This window comes from Prionailurus viverrinus, chromosome E1 (genome assembly GCF_022837055.1).
Source record: "Prionailurus viverrinus isolate Anna chromosome E1, UM_Priviv_1.0, whole genome shotgun sequence".
NCBI lineage: Eukaryota > Metazoa > Chordata > Mammalia > Carnivora > Felidae > Prionailurus > Prionailurus viverrinus.
In genome coordinates, this window is record NC_062574.1 from 22,930,782 (window position 1) to 22,952,375 (window position 21,594).

At 56.2% G+C, this 21,594-nt stretch overlaps 2 protein-coding genes across 3 annotated transcripts; one reads left to right on the plus strand and one right to left on the minus strand.

The window, feature by feature from the left end:
* Positions 1-789: 789 nt before the first annotated feature.
* Positions 790-11,812, plus strand: RASL10B (RAS like family 10 member B). 2 transcript variants are annotated; one of them, XM_047831588.1, is made up of 4 exons: positions 790-981; positions 3,715-4,078; positions 8,680-8,804; positions 9,385-11,812. In XM_047831588.1, exons 2-4 carry the CDS (start codon positions 3,863-3,865, stop codon positions 9,653-9,655), a joined length of 612 nt encoding a protein of 203 aa, XP_047687544.1. In that variant the 5' UTR covers positions 790-981; positions 3,715-3,862; the 3' UTR covers positions 9,656-11,812. The 2 variants fall into 2 exon arrangements, with proteins under 2 accessions (XP_047687544.1, XP_047687543.1); XM_047831587.1 differs by lacking the exon at positions 790-981 and adding an exon at positions 1,243-1,785.
* Positions 11,813-12,781: 969 nt separating this feature from the next.
* On the minus strand, positions 12,782-20,184 carry GAS2L2 (growth arrest specific 2 like 2). The gene is made up of 6 exons (XM_047833478.1): positions 19,800-20,184; positions 18,133-18,374; positions 17,165-17,272; positions 15,972-16,068; positions 14,937-15,189; positions 12,782-14,403 (listed from the first exon to the last, which is right to left on the minus strand). The coding sequence occupies exons 1-6, from the start codon at positions 20,182-20,184 to the stop codon at positions 12,852-12,854; spliced, it is 2,637 nt and encodes an 878-aa protein (XP_047689434.1). The 3' UTR covers positions 12,782-12,851.
* Positions 20,185-21,594: the final 1,410 nt, after the last annotated feature.

The window sequence follows — 21,594 nt, forward strand, 5'->3', positions numbered from 1 at the left end:
AACGTTAAGAAAAAAAAATTTTTTTTAAAGAATCGACCTCACAGAATTGTGAGGATTAAGTTTGAGGACGCAGGTAAAACTTAGAGCCCGTTGTCTGGCACACAGGATGCACTCCACAAATGCTAGCTATGATGAATGACACTGTGGCCGCTGGTTTTAGAAAAAATATATAGGTGATTCTGCCTGCGTGCAACCCCTGCAAATGCTGGCATCTCCCGGTGTGGAGAAGAGAGGGGAGCAGTGGGTTGAGGGGAGTGGAGGTCATTCACTGGCAGGAGATACGCTGTGCTCTGCCGCCAGCCTGGTGTGCCCTTCTTGCACTGCTGTGGTGAAGGGCGAGAGTGACCACCCTGCACTCTGTCCTCCAGCGGGACAAGGTGCAGGGCACACAGGTGCGCCCGCCCTGCAGCAGACTGTGGCGTGGGAAGGGTCAGAGGGGGACCTAGAGAGAGCAGCTGGGGTGGATGCGGGGGGGGGGGGGGGGGGGGCGGGAATTGGAGAGAAGGAAGCAAAAGGCTCTAGGGCCTCTCTGGCGCCTTCCTCCCACCCCTCCAGGGGAGAAATAAAAACCTGCCAGGGGGAGTCGGGGTGGGGGGGGGTGCAAGTCTAGAGGCGCAGGGTTCAAGAATTCGTCCAGGGCCGCGCGAGCGAATCTGTCAGGCTCAGGGACCCAGCGGAACGCCAGCCCGACCCCCCCCCCCACCCCCCTCCCCGCGGCCTCGCGCTCCCCTCCGCCTCCCTCCAGCCGGCGCGAGCGGGCGGCGCGCTCCGGAGGGAGAGCTAGGCTGGAGGTTTCCTGCCCCCTCGGCGCCCGCACCTGCCCTCCGCGCCCGCCGCTGAGCCCGCGCCGACTGGGCAGCCGGGGGCGCCCCCACCCCTCTCCCCCCGGGCCGGGGAGCCGGGGGGCAGCGCCGGAGCCCGGGGGGAGCGCGGCCCCGCCGGCCGGCCGGCCAGGGCCGGGGGCAGCTAGGACGGCCCCGGGTAAGCGGCGGGAGGAGGGGAGGCGGGCGGGGCAGGGCCGGGGGGCGGGTGGGAGCGGGGCGGCCGGGCCCGGGGGCCGGGGCGAGGAGGGTGGAGGGGGACTGCGGGCTGGCGGGGAAGCGGCGCGGGGCGGCCACGTGAGAGCGGGAGCTGGTGGGGTGGGGGGGGGGGGTTGCCTGCAAGGTGCTGGAGGCGGAGAGCAGGCAGGGCTCCGGCATCCCCCCCAGACTCCCACCAATCAGGTCATGGGGAGCCCAGCGTCCTCTGCCGCCCCCACCCGCCCACTCCCACATGAACGTGTGGGGACAGACAGCGGGCAGACGTGTGACTCTGCCCATGGGACCGCAAAGCCAGGGCCGCCAGTCTGGAGCAGGACTCCTGTGTCCAGGCCTAGGGGAGGGGACGAGAAGCAGGCTTTGGCCCCTGTGTGTGTCCCCGGTCTCTTGCCGGGGCGCTGTCTGCAGACTCACTGCGGAGCGCAGGCCTTGGGGAGGGAGCCCTCAGGGAGCTGGGCCCTGATGCTCCGGACAGCCCTCTTCAGTCCCCACCCAACTAGGGATGTTGGGTTAATAGGCACTTAGACCCAGGACCCCTGCCTGGGAAGAGGGAGGGGACACTAGTCACCTCTGAGTCAGAGACAGGGCCACAGTTGGGCCTGGTGAGTTCCAGGAGGGTGGCCCCAGCCTAGGGGCCTCTCTTGCATCCCCTCCCTGGCTCCAGCACTATGCCCCGTTTATTTCCCAGCAATTCTCCAGAAAGGGTTGATTTCTGTGCAGGGAGCGTGGCGTTCGGGAGAATCTGCAGGTAGGACACATCCTAGATACCTCTAAGTTGCCACACCCAGAGAGTGGTCAGGGATTCTTCTTGCATTCCTTGTCCTCTCTGCCTCCCCCAGTATGCCCCCCTCCTCACCTGCTTGTGCTGGTTATGTAATTAACCCAGCTGAGGCTCTCTGCCAAGCTGACAGTGTCCAGGGAAGCCTGAGGGGCCCAGGGCCTGGACGGATTTGGGGGGAGGAGGGACTGGTACGTACCTCAGTGGGAAGCCCATAGAAGTAGATAAACACCTGTTGGGCAAAGGACACCACATGGGACAGAAAGGAGATCAGGATCCTCGTTTGGTTGATAGCTCAGCTGGCTGTATGGTTTTCACTTCCCTGAGTCTCTGGTTTTTGGTTTTGGTTTTACCTTCAATAAAACAGGGAGAAGAGTCTCTCTCCCTCCCTCTCTTTCTCATACACACACACACCATACAACATGTATGTGAACAACAGCACAACAGTGGATAGTGACCCATCCTGGGGTTGCTAGGAGGTCCCACTGAGATCTTAGTAAACCTCAGGTGAATGAAGGACCCCCGTACATAACTGTGGCCGCTGTTAGTTGAACACCTGCTGTTCCTGGCACTGGGTTTTACTTTCATGACCTCACAACACCCTATGAAGTTTCTTGCCCAAGGACACATTTTAGGTGGCAAAGCTGGGAACCAAACCTTGGCGGGTCTCACCCCAAATCCTGCCTTCTGTTTACTGTCTGTACACATACCCAATAGATTGGATTTTCAGACTGAGGGACATTCAGCTGTGAACTGCGCATATATGGAAAGAACATATATCCACAGAGAGGACATGCACATAACCTGAAAAGCATGGCCTTGTCGGAATCCAGCAAATCCGTCTGCCCTGAGCCCACATAGTAGGCACTGGTGTCACCCTCCCGTGAACAGTCCCTGGACAGGAGGTCTCAGGTGTGGACCAGCCTCCCTGGTCACCATCCCCAACAGAAGGAGAAGGCAGCTGGTTAGGAGGTTTGCTTGGATTATCCCAGAAGTAGGGCCTGTTAACCCCACTTTATATGTGTGCAGACTGGGCAGGTGATTTGCCCTCTGACCACAGCTAGGAAACATCATAGCCGGGGTTTACCCCTAAGCTCCGAAGTCACCGAAACTGAGCATAGCAAGGTCCAACCCTGTAGCAATCCTTTCCTGGGCACCTGCTATGTGCCAGGCCCTCTGAGTTTGGGAGGATGCCAGAGAATGAGACATAGCCCTTGGCCGGTAGGGATTGACCAGCTAGAAGCACTAAACTCGGAGGAGGTCGGAGGTATTGCAACTTTGTGGAGGGGAGGCTGTTGCTGTCAGCTGTGTGCCCTTGGGCATGCTTCTCGCTCCCTCTTGAGTCTTCTGGAAAGGGGGATGGTTACCCATCCCTGAGGGCTACTGTTCTGACTATGGATAACCATGTGGCTGTGCTAACACTAAGTGTTCAACAAGTAGTATGCTCCAGAGCACACAGCAGTCATCTGGGCCAGGGTTCCCAACAGGATGTAAAACGTCCTGCCCAACAAAGGACTCTCTCCACAAAATGCTGTGAGTGTCTCTGATGAGACACGCTTGGCCTTGGCTCATTCTGGGCTCTATGGGAAAGTGGGGATTGGAGCAAGTCTAGGGTGCGTCCCACTCTGCCCTGCAGCCTGGCCTGGCTGGGGGGGTCGGAAGTGGCCACATGTCTGATCATAACACAAGAAAGAGTGATTCCCACTGGTGGGCGGGTGGCAGGAAAAAAAATGGAGAAGGGAGGGTGGAGAGGCTCTGGGTAGATGGAGCTAGGTGTTCTGGGAAAGGGAAGGCTTTCTGAGAGGCAGTAACAGCTTCAGCCAAGTTCCTGGGCTGGGGAAGTACAGGACAGGTTCCAGGGAAAAGCGGGCCCACCAAGCCCACCTCTTGTCCCCACAGTCCAGGTGGAGGCCGCAGAGGGCCCGGGGCAAAACAGGGGCAGCAATGGTGGGTCCTGACGGTGGCTGAGCCCCCAGCCCCTGGAATATGCAGCCCGGGGGAGCCCCAGGCAGCGGCGAGGACGCGGTGGCGGAGCGGGGCGGGAGGCATGGTCTCCACCTACCGGGTGGCCGTGCTGGGGGCGCGAGGCGTGGGCAAAAGTGCCATCGTGCGCCAGTTCCTGTACAACGAGTTCAGCGAGGTCTGCGTGCCCACCACCGCCCGCCGCCTCTACCTGCCTGCTGTCGTCATGAACGGCCACGTGCACGACCTCCAGATCCTCGACTTCCCACCCATCAGCACCTTCCCTGTCAACACACTGCAGGTAGGAGGGCCGGCTGGTGTGGCCAGCCGGGGAGTGGAGGGGTGGGGGAGGCGCTGGACTCCCGCCTTTTCCAGGCTCTGGCCCTGTCCCCATCCTTCAGGCTCTGAGGGCTCCATGCAGCACCACAGGCCACCCTGTCTCGAACCATCATGTGTGTGCGGCTTTATTCAGTGCATCTTTAATGAGTGTATAACGTGTGGTGGGCACCAGGGCAGAATGGCGGGCAAAACAGATGTGCAGTTTGCTCTCCAGGAACTAACTCACCGTCGGGTGAGAAGGCAAACCGGCAATTATTACATAGTACAGTAAATGCCGTGGTCGGCATCAGCTCAGTGAGATTGGGCAGGTAAAGGGCAGTGGAGAAAAAGGCAGGAACACTAGGTGCTATTAATACTCTGGGTTGTGCCCACCGTGGCCTCAGACCCTTCTCATCTAGGACAGCGGAAGAAAAAGCCAGGGCCTGGGAAAGGTATGTTCTCCAAGACTGGAGGCCCCAACCGGTCCTTTGCCTACAGGCCGTTCTTTATGTGATGCCCCGCCCCCTGGCCTCAGGACTGGCTCACTGGGCACCCTTCCTGCAGGGGGTGGATTCAGATGCCCCCAGTGTCCTGGCTTATAGTGCCCCTTTCCCCAGCCTGCAGGGACCAGGCCCCCCTTCCGTCTCTCTACCTCTGGCTTGAGAGGGGATAGGGTGTTAGTGGAGGCTTAGCTCTAAGACATATCTGCTCACCGAAGGAAGCCCCTGACCAGAGCGTTCAGAAGTTTCTCTGGAAGGAGAGGCAGGGGCCACAGCTTGGCCAGTTGTGACTACAAATACAGCAATCTCTGGGGCAGGGGCTAGGTCTCAGCACTGTCTCAGCAACTCCGGGCAGGAGGACCTTGGCCCAAGCCCAAGGGTACCTGTCTGTCCCACCCCAGGTGTGGGGGATTAACACCAAAGACAAAAACCTGATCCACACATGGGCCTCTTGGAAAAAGTGAGATCAGGGCAGCGCGTCTGGGGTCAGGGCCTTCTGGTTCTCCTCCACGGTGGACTTGAACAGCGGCCCAAGTGGATACTCAGATCTTGTGCCAGTTTTGCACATTGAGCGGCTTCTTTTTTCACATTTTGTTGTAGATTTAATTTTAATTTAATATCGACTTTGGAATGGGTAACACATAGTTTAAAAGTCCAAACTTTGTGGAGTGCCTGACCGGGTCAGTCAGTTGCGTATCCACCTCTTGATTTCGGCTCAGGTCATGATCCCAAGGTCATGGGATCAAGCCCTGCATCGGACTCCATGCTCAGCCTGGAGCCTGCTTAAGATTCTCTCTCTCTTTCCCTCTGGTCCTCTTACCTGCTCATGCCCTCTCTCTCTTAAAAAAAAAAAAAAAAAAAAAAAAAAAAAAAAAGTCCAAACTTTTTTTTAAAAAAGTTCAAACTGTAAAGAGGTACATACAGAGAAATCTCAATCTCGCCCCTGCCTTCTTCACCCTGATTCTTGCCCCACTCTCTATGGCCATTGTCAATTGGTTTTTTACTCCCACTTCCAGTGTTTCTATAGATAAATAAGAAAATGTATTCTTATTCCTTTCTTACAGAAAAAAAAAATTGGTCTACACCTTGTCTTTTTGCTTTACGTTTTAACCTGGAGATCTTCCCCGTGTGTTAGTACCTGAATGTCAGTAGCATGGCCACACTGTGCCCTATCGGAGAGATGTACAATGGAGTCCCCTCTTGTTGGACAAGTGGGTTGTTTCTAGTCTTTTGCTGTCTTAAGCAATGCCACACAAATAGCCTTGTTCGTAGTCTCTCTGCACACAAGGAGGTGTTTCTGTGGAAACGAGCCCCCAAAATGGCATTGCCAGGTCAAAGGATGAATGCAGCTATATTTGGAAGGTATTGCCAGATTTCCCTCCCCTTCTAGAAAGTTGCACATTTTGTGTTGCGGGGACTGTATGTGAATGCTAGTTTCCCTAAAGCCTTGCCATCAGGATGTATTGTCCACCTTCTGGAGTTTTGACAGTCTAATGGATGAGATGAGATATTCTCAGAATAGTTTTTATTTGCATCTCTGGTTGTGACCAAAGTTGAGCATCTTTTCATATGTGTAAGGGCTTTTGCGTTTCTTTTTTGACAACTAGTAATGCCTTTGTCCATCTTTCTGTTGGATTGTTGGCCTCTTTCTTCCTGATTGATCCTGAGTTTTAGACTCTCTAGGCTATCCAGGCTTCACACAAGAAAGGGACCCTGAGCAAAGAAATATAGAGAAAGGACCCTGCATGCCCAGAGATCAATATAAAATCCCAGTGGCCACTGTCTGAAAAGAAAAGAGAAATACATTCTTCCCCAATGACAGATGAGATCCAGCCCAGAAGAGAGTGGCATTTTCTGAGCCTCAGTCGTTCCTTCTGTAGTCCCTCTCCTCCTATCAGAGGAGGAAGCTGAGGTTAGAGCAACAAATGCATGGTCAGCAGCCAGGTGTCCTTAGAACTGGACTCAGTTTTCAGTGCTCTTTCTTTGTTGACACAGCCCCAAGATGATTTCTTACAGTCTGGAACCCCGCACAGAGCTAGCTGGAAGGAAAGGTCAGTTTTCTTGCTCCCTCCCTTCAATCAGGAGTGAAGGCACAACCCAGACAATCAGGAGACTTCCTCTTCTCCCTTTTAGGCACCCCCCCCCCCAGAGCAGTGGGCGGGAGGGCAGGCTGGAGGCCCTCTGGAAGAGGCAGCGTGTTGGGGGAGAGGTGGGCTATCACCCTCAAAGGCCAGCAACTGTTCCCTCTCCCCAGCGAAGGGCTGGAAGAAGGTGGGAGCCTCTCTGCCCGTCTCCCCGTCCCTCCTATTTCCCGCTGATAACCAACCCTTGCATGAGATGAGGGAGGAACTGTGTGCACATGGGGGTCCCAGGCTCCCAGGGGGCACCGTGTCCAGCTGAGTGCAGTCTTCCCTGGCCTGAGAAGCCAGCTCCTGGTTCCCTGTGGTTTTAGATTTGTCCTCAGCATCTTCCCCCTGCACCAGAGTTAAAACTCAGCACAAAGAAAAGATGCCACATCATCTCCCTGGGGAAATCCACTGCAGCAGCTTCTAAGCCTTTGAGTTGGGAAGTGCTTTTCTGGAGCTGGACTTAACTCTCTACCCCTGCCTCTTTTCTTCCTGCTCTGAGGTGGAGAACCAGCTGTAGTCCTGCAAGCCTGGCCCCTGCCCCAGTGAAGCTCATAAGCTGGCACCACGGGGACATGTCTGCACTTCCTCCGAGTCTTTTGCCAGGGCCCTCAAGGCAGAAGACCCTGGGTCTCTTTGTCCTCAGAGGCCTCCCCTCCCCCAGCTTCAGGGACCCCCTTCTTGTTCACACACCAGCTGCCTTCAACTGCTCTTGCATTTGCCATCTGCTGGAAGGTTAATCAGCTCATTAGTCTCCTAAGGAACCTTCCCTTTAGTACACTTCAGCCTTTCCAGGAGCCTACTCCTCTTGAGCTGCGGCCCCTCCTTGAGAATTTGCGACAAGCATTCAGGATGCTCTGACTCCCCGGAGCCGCCTTTGGGCCCTGCTCCACATCAGCCCCCACTGTGCATCCAGTCTCAGTCTTTTTCTCCTCAACCCTGAGGGCAGCGTGGAGCACACAGAAAGGACAATTCGGGTAGCAATCCAAGGGCAGTGTTATAGGCGGGCATTGCATTGATTGCAGCATGGAACACTTAGGGTTCAAGACTGCAGAGGGCTCACCAGTCTAGGCAGTGCAATTAAAGAGCCTGCTGAGAGCCAACACAGCTGGGAGGCACTCAGCAGGGAGGAGAAGGAGGTGTGTAAAAATGTGGAAGACCTGGGTAGGACCCTCTCAAGAGCTCACAACAGAAGCAGGGAACTGGGGATGGAAACAGCTCTAACCAAGGTATAACTAAAGGATTCTCAGAACACAGGAGATGTTCTGGGCGCTTGGTCAGTTAAGCGTCTGACTCTTAACTTCGGCTCATGTCAAGATCTCACAGTTTGTGAGTTCGAGCCCCCCATTGGGCTCTGCACTGGTGCCATGGAGCCTGCTTGGGATTCTCCCTCGCTGTCCCTCCCCTGCCCATGCTCTCTCTCTCAAAAATAAATAAACATTAAAAAAAGAGGAAGAAGAAGAACACAGGAGATGAAAGGCATAGTCTTCTGCTTGCAGGAAGGCTTCCTGGAGGAAGAGGAAGCATTTAAGCTGAGCCTTGGAAGATGCAGGATTTCACAGGATCCATCAACTAGCTCAGAGGGCTGGGCTCTTAGGGGCACTTAGTAAATGTACTGGAACAAAAGTCCGAATGGATGGATGGATGGATGGATGGACAGAAGTTGGGCGATAAAAATGGGACAAGGCTGATCTCAGCTCCAGATGTGCACAGGACAGTGAGGGCATTGGCTCTGGAGGTCAGATAGTGTGACCTTCCCTATCCTGGCTTGGAGGTGGGGGAGCCCCAATACCGAGCTTGTCCATTTTCCTGGGCCAGGCTTCCTGGGATGGGTGGGTGTGGAAGGTCTGGGGTGCAGTGGCAGGTGAGAGTGCTGTCAGTGTTTGGCTAGAGGTGGCTGGGGGCAAGGGGAGGTCTCCGAGTGGCCCTGACCTTGGCACTGGCTGGGGGTGTTGCAGGAGTGGGCAGATGCCTGTTGCAGGGGACTCCGGAGCGTCCATGCCTACATCCTGGTCTACGACATCTGCTGCTTTGACAGCTTTGAGTACGTCAAGACCATCCGCCAGCAGATCCTAGAGACGAGGTGAGGGGCTGGGATACCAATGCTGGCTACTTCCTGTTTAAGGGTGCAACAGTGGGGTGCGCGCAGAGTTGCTAGATGAAATATCCTCTGGTTCCCGCACATTCTCCCTCTCTCTCTCTCTCTCTCTCTCTCTCTCTCTGTCTCTCTCTCTCTCTCTCTCTCTCTCTCACACACACACACACACACACACACACACACACACACACACTATGTTATGTCCCCATTTCTAACAACTCACTTTGGGATTCTTACCAGGGGGTGGCTAGTCTAGTGCAGTGCTTAAGAGCAGGGGCTCTGGAGAGGAAAAAAAAAGTGTCAGGGTCACTCTTCTGCATGACTTTAAGCCACTTAACAGGTTAGACTCAGGTTCCTCATCTGTAAAATGGGGATAACAATAGTACCTACCTTTCAGATCAGTTGCTCTGATTGGACAATATAAGGTATCCCGAGGGCTTAGCGCTGCAGGCGGAACACAAGTATGGTAGTAGCAGTATTGACCAGGCACAGCCTGCCCTTCTCGAAGTCCAGTCGTTGTGAGACCGGACTGTGGAGTTCTGAGATTCCCCCCTCACCCCCGCAGGGTGATCGGCACCTCGGAGACGCCCATCATCATCGTGGGCAACAAGCGGGACCTGCAGCGCGGGCGCGTGATCCCGCGCTGGAACGTGTCACACTTGGTGCGCAAGACCTGGAAGTGCGGCTACGTGGAGTGCTCGGCCAAGTACAACTGGCACATCCTGCTGCTCTTCAGCGAGCTGCTCAAGAGCGTCGGCTGCGCCCGCTGCAAGCACGTGCACGCCGCCCTGCGCTTCCAGGGCGCGCTGCGCCGCAACCGCTGCGCCATCATGTGACAACGCGCCCGCCCGCGGCCGCATCCCGACGGGCGGGGACCTCCCCGGGGACTGCCGGGCTCGGGCGCGGAGGGGCGGGGTAGGACTCTGACGGTCCGGGCCTGCGACGGCCCCGCAGCCGCGCGCCTCCCGGTGAGGGGCGGAGGACGAGAGAGCCTCCGGTAACTGCCCAGTCCAAGCCCTCTCCTGGGCCAGCGGTCTTCCTGGGCCCGCTGCCCTTAGTGCTGGAGTTAGCGCAGTGCCGGGCCAGGCCCCCAAGGGGCGCCTCAGCCTTTGGGGATTGGCGGTGAGCGCGGGGTATGGGGGTGGGGGTGGGGAGGTGCTGCCTTGGCCGGGGCCCCCACCCGTCTTCTCCAGAGAGTGTGTCTGTCATTGCCCTGCGTCGTCTACTCCTGTGTCTGTCTGCCCAAGCGTCTGTTGTCCCTTAGCTGTCTTATCCACCCTCCGGTCCACCTTCCCGCCCCCGGCTCCGTTCACAGGGCTCTCACTTCGTTCACCCCCTTGTCGCAGATCCTGGCAGCTTCTCTGTGAGGCCAGCCTTTGGACCGTCAGCACCACGGGCACAGGGCAGAGAGATGCGGGTGGCCCAAGGACCATAGTCAGGGTCCGAGGGTTGAGGTCAAGGGTCAGTCAGGGGGAGAAGGCTGAGTTCTCCCCCTTCCAGGGAGATCTCCCCGCCCAGCAGCCCCCAGAGACACAACAACCTACCTTCCAGCCTTAACTCGATGGTCCATCCCTGCTGGGTGCCCCTCATCCCCTTCCTGACCCCAAAGCCAGATCACCCCCTGGGTTAAAACTTTTTGTTTTCCTTGACAGTGTGGAGAGGGAATCCCCCAAAGGATAAATTTATTTCCATGATGCCAGATTCCAGCCCTCTCTTCCCCCTTGCGTTGGGTGGTCTGCGAGATTGGGGGATGTTGGGTTTGGGGGGCTGGTGGTGGGCAAGGTGGTGCCCTGTGAGGGGGAGGGGTTAGGTTGTGCTAGTGAAGACTCTTATCTCCCCATCCCACTCCAATCTGACTGCCCCAGACCCTACCTGCCTTGAATCTCAGATTTCTCTGATAAATCTGGGGAGGGGCAGAGCCAGGATAAGAATTATGGAGACCCCTGTCCTTGGGGGAGATATGCCCACATACCCACCCCTAGATGGAGGCCCTCAGGATCTGATGCCCCCTTGTCCCAACACCAATTGGCCCTATGCCCTGACTCACTCCACCCCATTTTCTCCGGCCACCTGGCCGGTTTCTACCTCTCGTCACCGGAGCTGATCACTGTCAGTTTTGTACCGATTTAGAAATAACAAAATCCATTGAAGATACTAGGAGCGGCCTGAGGGATTACTGGGGTACTCGGAGGGTGGGACCAATGGCGTGTGTCCCCTGCCCCCAGCTGAGTGCTCCTTGAGGCTGAGCCCTGAGCCCTGGTGTGGTGAGAAGATAGGAAGGTCCCTTGTTAGAAGACGGGCAGATAGAACAACCCAGCCTTGATGTAGCCAAGCTGCAGTGTCTAGACCAGAAAAATCAGGTAGCCCAGAGTGGTGATGGAACGGAGTCTGGGGGAGGGGTCATGGGTGGGGAATTTATCCAGATCTAGTGTGAGAGGGAATCTGATTCTCCCTTCTACTTCCCCAGCTGATTCTCCCTCCACCCATGGGGTGTATCCGCAGCCCTGCAGTGACTGCCCTGACCTGGGGCAGTCCCATATTCCTGGGTTCTAGTCCCTGCTCTGCTGCATGACTTTGGGCAAGTGACCCGCTCTCTCTGAGCCTCCCTCTGAAACAGAGGAGGTGGCTCCCCTTCCCCACGCCTTGGGAGTGGCTGGGAGGGTAAGGAAGAGGGCCTGCCCCCTTTTATCCCCTGCATCCCTGCCCCCTGGTTCACCAGGGGGCTGGGGTGAGGGATGGCAGCATCTCACCTGCCCCATCACTGTCACCCCTAGCTGAGGCACCTGAGGTGGGTGTGGGGAACCCAGGCCTCTGGCTACCCCTTGTGGGAGCCATTGGAATGTATTGCCTGGCCAACCCCCCTCACCCCCTCCACTGCACCCCAGGTATTTGATTTTGATTCCCTGCACTCCCATTCTGAGTCTCTGTCCCCACCCACCCAGGGTTTCCCACCACAGGGTCTGGAAGTTTGTGTGTGTGTGATGCCCATTGCGCTGTGATTGGAAGTCAGATTAAAAATCAGGGAGTGTTTTCCCTCGTTTCTGTACAATGTGTTGGCTCAGTTCCTGCCCTGAGAGGGAAAGGGTTCCCTAGAGGGCCTGCCTGCTGAGATCTGCTGTGGAAGGACTGCCAGGGTAATGAGGTGGCTCTGAGTCCCAGAGCCTGGAGCAACCAGGAGAATTAAGAGGAAGAGTTTGGGACTCATCTTCTCTCCCTAGCCCCCTAGCCCTCCAACTGATCAAAACCATCCTGAGGGAAAGCGAAAGGTCTCACCCTCCGCCCCACTCTCGGGAAAACTTTCATAACTGGACTCAATCCCAGCTCCTGCTGCTGTGTCTTTGTTCCCACTCGTGACCAAGCTTCTGCAGCCCTTTTGTGGCTGTGAATGGGATAAGAACAATCTCAACCATCCCTCTTGACTAAGTGATCTCAGTTCCCAAACCCCAGAGCAAAGTTTTGAAGTCCTGAAGTGCTCTGCCCCTGTCCATGGTGCTGACACACAAGCAGCTTCCTGGAGAGATTGGCTGTCTGGCTAGGTTGACTAAACCTCAAGAGAGGAAGCGGCTCTCACCCCCAGTTCCCTGCGCCTCATCCCCTTCCACTCCAGTGGGTAACACTTGAAGCTTTACCTTCCTGCACCACCACAATGCTAGAGTGGGGGAGTCAAGAAGCTGGGGGCTCAGGAACAGACCCACAAGTGTTTAATAACTTATAAGAGTTGTGGAAATGGTAGGCATGGCCAGAGGCCAGGAGTTTGGGGAGCTGTTCTAGGGGAAGGCAAGAAGACATTGGGTGGCCCCAGTGCCCCTGGAGTTGGAGTGGTCCCTTTGGTCAACAAGCAGACTGAGTCTATATTTGTCTTCTGACCCCACCCATATCCTCACCCCCCCCCCCCCCCACCGTGACAAAGGCCCTGGATTGAGGTGAGGGACCTAACTTTCTGTTCAAAACTGGGGTCCAGCAGCTACATGGCATCCTTTTCACTTCCCTCCTTCCCCAGAACCACAGCTTCAGGTCTGAGAAGGCCCCTCCTCAGACCCAGGACTCCTCCTCAGGTTGGAGTGGGTCTTGATCAATCTGCTGGAGACCCTCACCCTCCAAAGCCTGGAGGCTGCTCTTCAGTGGAGCAGCTGGTTCTTTCCACTTCTTTCCTTCTTCCTCCTCCCCTGCTGAGGCGCCATCCACTGGGTGGGACCCCACTCCCTTGCTGTCCAGCACTGCTCTCACCAGCCTGCCTCTGGGGAGTGCCCTGGCTGAACCCAGGTGGAGGTAGGCTAGTGGCTTCGGGATGCGTGAAGGCTGCTTCTCGGGCCTGTGGTCTCTCCGGGGCCGGATCCTGGGCCTCAGCTTCAGCTTGTAGATGGATGGAACTCTCTGGGGCTTTCGGAGTGTTCTCTTGGCCTTGCCCAGACATACCTTGGTTTTGTCAGAATTGGGGTCCGAGGATGAAGGTGAGGGGGCTTCCAGGCTGGCAGACACAGTAGGGGCTGAGCAGTCCTGCCCTCCGTGAGCCGGGACCTTCACTCTGGTGACCTTGGCACTCAGGCTTGCCTTTACCTTTGGCTCACTCTTAAGGGCTCCCAGTTTCCCTTTAGGGCTTCCTGGGCCTGTGGTAGCAGCTAGTTTAGGGGAACCTGTAGGGGTTGCCTTCCAGGCTCCCAGGTCCACTTTAAGGAGGGCTGGGGGACCCTGAGCCAGTTCTTGGATGACTTTGTCATAAGGACCCCCAGGCTCAGGCCATCGCCCACATAGGCTGGGGACATAGACTCCACTTCGAGGGATGACCCCAGACCCTGTGCCCTGGGGGCAGGCAACTCCCACCTCTAGCAGCTTCATGTTGGTCAAAAGCTCTTCCTCGAGTGTGTGGTACATGGCCTGATCCTTGGTCCCACCCAGGAGCAGGGGAGGATATAGCCCCTCCCACTGGTGTGGGCCCAAGCCCCGAGGCTCCCCAGCCTTTGCTGTCACCTGGATGTCCAGCTTCAGGTCGCCTTGCTTCGCATCCACAAAGGAGTCCTCATGTCTCCACCCAGCCGGGTCCCCAGTGACAGCCCTTACTGGGATGGATCCGCTCCCCAATTCTGTCATGGTACCTACACTTCCAGGACCTGGGAAGCTACTTCCTGGAGTTGGGGGGCGGGCAGGGGGCAATCGGACAGGGATCTTGGTGGGCCCTTTAACAGGGGTTGGAGAGCGGACAGCTGCTGGCTCCCTGAGCTGGGCAGAAGCACCCTCAGCCTCACCCCTGGGTGGTGGCTTGAGGCTCACGGGCTTGGCTGGGCTGGAGGAACGAGGCAGTGGGGATGGTCCTCTCACTGGTGTCTTTTTGGCTGTGGCTTCAGGGGCTCGGAATCTCTGGGAGGTGGGGGCTCTGGCATGAGTTCCCTGGCTGTCTATCCCGTCATGAACCCAAGATGTGGGAGTCCTTCCTCTGGGGTGTTCAGGGGAGTATCTCTCTTCCTTTTTCCCTGAGGAGGTGCCCTGTGGGTCTTGGCTCCTACGGGGGGATGAGGATTGGGGGCCAGGTGGGCTGTCCCGAGCTGGCAACTGCCTCCGAGATGGGGTAGGTGACCTCTCCTGGCACCTGAAAGGGAGAATCACAAGGTTGACAGGATCATCTAGTCCATTCCCCTGGCTCTGGGAAGGGAGGACCTTTCCCCAGCCAGAACACCAAGGGGACCAGACTTCATGTTGAATGACACCGATGCTCTCTCCCTCTGTGCCTGCCCAAGTCTTCCTTATGACTTATGCTCCCTCATTCCCTGTGTAGCAGATAGAAAGAAACCTGGTTTGGACCCCGAATTACTTCAGGTCCCACAACTAAAGGTCACCAGTCTTGGGGGAGGGAGTGTCTATCTATTCTACTGTGAAGTGGCAGAAGGACCTTGAGAAATCTGTTCCCTTTATGGGCCTCAGCTTCTTCATCTGTGAAATGGGAGAGCATATGAAAAAGCTACATGATTCCAATGGTGCCGACTGGATGCCTTTTTGGTTCTGAACACCTGGGATAAGGACACTGCCAGGACACCTGCTTCCCTTATCTTGGGGTGGGGTGGCCCCCTGAGAATATGGACTCTGTAGGGGAAAGAGACCCTGCTCTGTCCTTCTCCCTTGTACCTCAGGAGTGATGCTGCCTCTCTGGGGAGTCCCGCCTCTGCTCCTCTTTTACTGTGGGCTCTAGGGGAGGAGGAGGTGAGGGCCCTCAGCTTTCGGCCTGAAGAGGTGTATGTCTTCCAGTCCACGGGGGGCAGCGGGCTCTGGGAACGGCTGATAGTCATCGTAGGTTGAGGCAGCGAGGGCCCATCCTGCACCCTCACTTCATGCTGCACCGGTGGGACAGAGGGCTTCTGGAAACTGCCCGTCTTGTGTGCTACCAACACAGGCCCCCAGAGAGAAGAGAGGAAGAAGGGGTTAAATTCCTGCTGATGGAGCCCACTGTTCTCCTCCCCCAACTGTCCTACCTCCCCCCGCCCACAACCCACATTAGAGACAGTGGGACCTACAGTACCAGTGCCGGTGCCAGAGCTTCCTTTTAGGGGTTCAGGGGATGAAATCCGGTCAGAAGGCCCAGCTGGGGGACTTGTTTAAAGCTGCATTTATACTGCAAGTTCAAATCTTTTACTTAGATTGCATGTTTATATGGGGTAGCTTGAGGTGCTAATAGAAATTATGGAAGGACTGAAGACCCCTCCAAGTCATACTCGGTGCTTTGGAGGCTGACCCACGCTCTGCCTAGAGGCACCCCGACCAAATGCTGATTCTGTGTGTTTGGCGTCATCTTGTGGGTATAATTGGTATTGCAATTTGGCTGCCCAGCTTCCTTCCCATGTCTGAAGGCATCCCACCAGTATCTTTATCTTTTTCTTCTTTCTTCTTCTTCTCCTCCTCCTCCTTCTTCTCCTTCTCCTCCTTCTCCTACTCCTCCTTCTCCTTTCCTTCTCTCTTTCTTCTTTCTTCCTTTCCTTCCTCTTTCCTCTTTCTTTCTTTCTTCTTCTTTTTCTCTTTCTCCTCCTTCTCCTTCCACCAGTACCTTCTATAGGATCTTCCTTTCTCCATCCCCTGCATACTTCCTGGCCCTGGAGATCAGACCTACCTCCCACCTCTGCTCCCAGCCTCCCGACCCAGAGCCACAGGGACTCTCGGAGGACTCACAGAGGGACGTGCACCGGCAGGGGTCATGTTTGTCCAGATAATGGCCGAGTGTGTCCCAGCCGCCCCCCACACGCACCATCACATGGTTCCGGAGGATCTGTAGAGGACAAGGATGAGGTTGAGGACAGGATGGAGGGTTTTCCCTCTTCCTGGAGCGGCCCACAGTTTTCCAGCATACGCTCCCATCCATGTACATATGCACACGCAGGTACTCCGCACAGTTGTGTATTTTGCAGCCTGCCTCTCCACAACTAGCATTGGATAGCATGTGTTGTTAAGGGTGGTGACCAGGCTGACAGAGAGTTGCCCCACAGCTGGACAAGGGATCTCCCAAGCACTGGGCAGCCTGGCCCCAGAACACTCTCCTCTCCCCCTTCACCTGCACATGCCTATGTCAGAAACGTGGCCCTGGCTTTGCTCTATAGTGTGTGTGTGTGTCGAGGAATCCCTGGGAATCCCGGTCTTACCCCATTCTGGGGCAAGTCACAGTCTCTCCAGGCTTCCATTTTTCAACTCAGTTCTCAACTGAGGAACACAATCCCTTGTCCTTACCTACTTCACAGAGCTATATTGGCCCAGGGTCGGGTGAGAGCCCCAGGGAGCTGGCTCTGCCCCCAGGCATGACCCGTGATCAAGGAAAGGGCGTGCATACCTATGAGCTGCTGGCCAAGCCTCTGGGTACGATCTGTTTCTGGTAAGGCATTGCCAGGTATGAGGGTGTGGGTATGGGAGGTACGTTTCAGACTTGTACTACTGCTCACTCCGCAGAATGTACCAAGCCAGGCACGTGAAGGGTGGACTATGGGGCCCATGTGGCTGGGCCATGCACTGAACACAAACTTGGGGTTCTCAGGCCCCCTGCTCTGACAAGGCATGTGGATGGAGTGGAGGCAAAGGAAATTCAGCAGTACCCTTCACACTTCACTTCTGCCTGGACACCCCTCTGCACTCAGCTAAGGTGGAGCAGACGGGGACAGGGTTCTGGCTGCCGTAATGGGAGGAGGGGATAGGATTGCCAACTCTGCCAACAATCTTCGGAATTCTGCAAGGGAGAGAAAGAAAGCCCTAAGGCCCGATAAATTGGAGTGAATGATGAGTTCCTGTCCTTGCCCTCAGTCCTGGGTATGTTCCCATGAAAGGAAACTCTATTCTGCGGATCCTGGGGGACACCCCCACCCCTGTCCCAGACTTACCCGGATGAAGATGAGAGTGTTGGAGTCCCCCACGCGGTACTTCCCCTCAGACACCTTGACCATGGAGAACTGAACTGGGCACGTGCAGTGGCTGACGAGGCTCTGTACCTGTGGGTAGTGACGATGGGCTCAGCCCTCCCTCTGCACAGGTGCCCAAGCTCCCTACTCCCCACCCTGGGTCAAGCCCCAGGAGAGGGAGCTGGTCTGTCCCCAGAGCCAGCACCTTGGCTTCTGCTGAGGTCAGGGCTGGGGGCTGAGAAGCAAGTGCAGAAGACTTTTAATGACCCAGTGAAAACAAGACCTATAGTCCAGTCACCTATAGTCCAGTGGTCTGTGGGTCAGCTGACACAGGCAGTGGAATGTAATGGTGAAGAAGATGGACATTGGAATTTGACAGGCTTCGGCTGGAGTCCTGTCTCCACTGCACCATAGGCCTTGGGCAAGTTAAGGAGCCTCCCTGAGCTCGATTCCTGGATAGCAGAAATGGGTTCATCCCTGTAAGAGCTAGCTCCTATGAAGCGCCCCCTCTGTGCCGGACACTGTTCCCAGCACTTCATACGCACTGGCTCATTTAATATTCAGCAGTCATATAAGGTACTATTACACCTCCACGCTACAGAATTGAGGCACAGAGAGGTTAAATAATTTGCCCCAAGTCACACAGCCGGGGAGCAGTGGAACTAAGATTTGAACCAAGGTGTCAGAAAGTTCTTAAAAGCCGTCCCGCAGAGACTCAGAGAGGTCTAGAGCGCCGGATTGTAATAAAAACGTAATAAGCGATTTAGGTGCTACTATATGCGATGAGGATTGAGGCTCAGAGTGGAACAGGACTTAAAGCCGCGCTGTGAATTCAGACAGTGTGGGGGCTCGAGCTCGAGAAGGGCGTGGGTCGGATCCGGCAGGCGGGGCTGGGGGAGGGGGCGTGGCAGAGGGAGGCGGGGCCTGGAGGGCGTGCCCCAGCCCCTCACCATCTGGTCCAGGTTGCGGAAGTGGCAGGGCCGACGCGCAGGGGGCTCGGGCGGCGGGGGGTCCGGCGGGGGCAGGGCCAGCTCCTGCCGCAGCTCCTCGTCGATCTCCTCCTCCAGCCGCACCAGGGTCGGCGCCGCCACACCGAAGCGCCAGGCTCGGCGGCCCAGCTCCAGCAAGCACAGCACCACGTTCTTCACGTTCTTGCGTAGCACCAGGTCCTCGGTCTCGAACATCACCACCTCTGGCAAGCGGAGGTGGGGGAAGGGAGCAGGCAGCTGGGAGAGCCCTGGGGCCATCCCTGGCCCCAGGTGGAGGCCCGAGGGGGTGACTCGGATGGCAGGATCTTGGAGTCAGGCCAGCCCCCTAGGAGGGGTCTGAGAAGAACTGCACAGGCACTGAGTGCAGACTAGGTGGCCCGTCTCACAAGAGAGGCTGGGGTGGGAAGGAGGTGACACAGCCAAGCCTGGAGCCTGGAGCCCAGCTGTGGGTTAACTCCACCTTGCCCTTCTTCCTATTCAGTTTGACAAAATGGGTAGGAGCAAGGAGCACTTCTGCTTCCCACCCACGCAGCCCACCTCCAATATCCAGCAGACATCTGGAACTCAACCTTCAGCCCACATCTAACCAGGCAGGGCTGAGTGCAGGCTCTGGAGCCTGACTGTCAGGGTTGGCGTCCCAATTCTCCCACCCAGCAGCTGTGTATTCTTGGGCTAGAACCTGAGCCTCAGTCTCCTCCTCTGTCAGATGGGGTGTAGACTATACCATGGGGTTGTTGTAAAGACAGTTAAGTGTCTGCAGACGAAATCTGGCTACATGGGAACTGCTCAGTGAGACACTAACTTTTCTCAGCCCTCCAATCCTGAGCCGCCCTGCCTTGCCACCAGCCAGCAGCTGGCCTGACTCTTCCCTCTGTCTCACCCCACTCTGCCTTTGACCTGGAGGATGGCCCAATATCCAGCTTCATCCCACTGCCGGATCCAAGGCCTAGGAGATGAGGGATCCTGGCAGGTTACTCCTCTGCGACTCACAAGCCTCAGCACGACTGCCTCTCCCTAATGTCCACTTGCCTGCCCCCCTTTTCCTCCCCCACCTCCCTGCCAGCCCTGTGCCCTTACCCACACTGGCTTCTGCCAGTCATCCGAACACAGCATCTCTGTGCCTGTGCCCCTGCGGTCCCCTGCCTAGAATTCCCTTTCCTCCAAACTTCTATTTGTTCCCCAAGACTCAGCTCAAGTCTCCCTCCTCTGAGTGGCCTTTCTTGGCCCCCACTTTCCACCTCATCAGGTAGCTGTTTCCTCTCCTGGTTGCCCAGCACACACATCTCTGTTTTGGGCTTTTATCACATTGGACTGTAATCTGTGTATCTATGCATCTGTCTCTCTAAGACCATGAGCTCTTTGGACACTGAGTCTTAGTCCTCTTGGTCCTTTGTGCTGGGCACAAAGATAGGGACTAACTATATATTTGTTGAATGAATGAATCATTCAACACGTTTATTTTTTGAAGATTTACTATGAGATGGGGAAACTGAGGCACGAGAAGGGATGAGCTGGCCCAAATGAGGAAAGAGGACCCTGGCTCCTGACTCCAGCTGCAGCCCGAGCCTCAGAGAGTAGGTGGATGCCTGGCAAGATAAGGGTCTGGGGAGAGGGTGCAGGGTGGTTACCTTGGATGCCCATCTCCTTTCGACACCAATGGATGAAGTTGGAGACATTGTCCCGGGCCTGGAAGGTGCCCGGCTGGGCAGCCCCGTTGCAGGAAACCCCAGCCCGAGGCAGGGGCATCCTTTGGGCTCGAGCAGGTGCTTCAGCCAGGAAGGCCAGGGCAGCCTCCGTGATGGCGTTGGCGTGCCGGCACAGCACCAGGCCTGTCTCCAGGACCTGCAGGAAGTTGGCCGCGTCGATGTCCAGCCCATAGAGATCCCGAAGCCACTCGGCCAGATCCTCCTTCATGGCTTCCAGGTAGTGCTCGCTGGACTTAAAGGGCCGGATGCTACGCACTGGTGGCCCAACAGTCCCAGGCCTCCTCCCACGTCCCCTAGGCTTGGACATGGTTGGACCCTCAACAGGGAGGAGGTGGGTGCCTCCTCTCTGCCGCTGTTGTGTCTTCACTACTACCTGCTGGGTCGTGGCTGACCCTGACTCAGGGGTTCCCCCGTCTACCTTCCAAGAGCCCAGAACTTCCGGCTCTGCTACTTGCTGCTGGCTTCAGCCTGGTCCCCCGCCCCCCCACATTCCTCAGTCCCTGCCGGAACTTTCCCTACTTGGTGGCCCTGCCATGACCTCACTCTTGGGCTGCCCAGTTCTCTCAGAGTTTGCCACCTCCCGGGACAGGTGGAGGTGAGGACACTGCTCTCTCCCCCCAGGACTAGACAGGTCCACTGGCTGCCTCCCACCCCCCAGCGGCTGGCGGAGCCCAGCTGTCCGGCTGTCCGCCTCTCCACTCTGCTTTCCCCTCCTCTCCTTGGAGACAGCGGCTGCTACAAACACTCCTTGTTAACCCTTCCTGGCAGCCAGCCGAGGACTGCCCTGCAGAGCCCGCCCTGGGATCCAATGGAGCAGGGAGGAGAGGCTGGGGCGGGCTTCTCTCCCTTGTTGGAAGCATGGGGGATTCTGGGAATTGGAGAAAAGTAGGGCCAGGGGTTGCCGAGGCCCTCGGTGTTAGTGAGCACTGTAAGGTGGGGATGAAAGAGACAGTGATAGGAGCTAAAGACAGGACTCGGCCCTGGCCCCTTTCCTTTATCCTCCTGGGACCTTCATATGCTACCTAACCTCTCTGCGCCTTAGTTTCCTCTACTGTAAAATGGGAATGTCTACCTCTGTTGGGTTTTGTGAGGATTAAAGGAATTATGTAGGTGGAAAGTTTCAGGACACACGCATACACAGGACTGGGTGGGTCCCGGCTCTCGCTGATTCTCCCAGCAGCCCCGTCTATGCCCGGTGATCTCCACTTTCTCTGAGAACCTGCTCCATCCTCCCCTCCCACCACTGATTCTTCTAGAGCAGGTTGGGGCTGTCAACCGCAGTACCTCACCCTGGCCACAGCAGCACATCCCTTCAATAAATATCAAGTACCTCCTATGTGCCAGGCACTATTATAGGCCTGAAGACAGAGCAGTAAATGAGGTAGGTGCCTGACCTCATGGAGGCTACATACATGTTAGTGGGGGATGGATGACAGGTGACAAACAAATAAATCAAGAGTAAGTCCGATGGTGATAAATACCAGGGAGAAAAATAAAGCACTAAGGGAGATGGAGCAGTGGGTGGAATTTTATGGGAGGTGGTCAAGGGAGGGCCTCACTGACATGATGTTCAAAGGGTAAGAGGCTCCAACCTCTTAAATATAAAATATTGTTATATATTTAATATGTATAATATATATTTTAAAAAATATATTATAAATCTTGTTATATATACATATATGGGAATATATGTATGTATGTATATATATACGTGTAT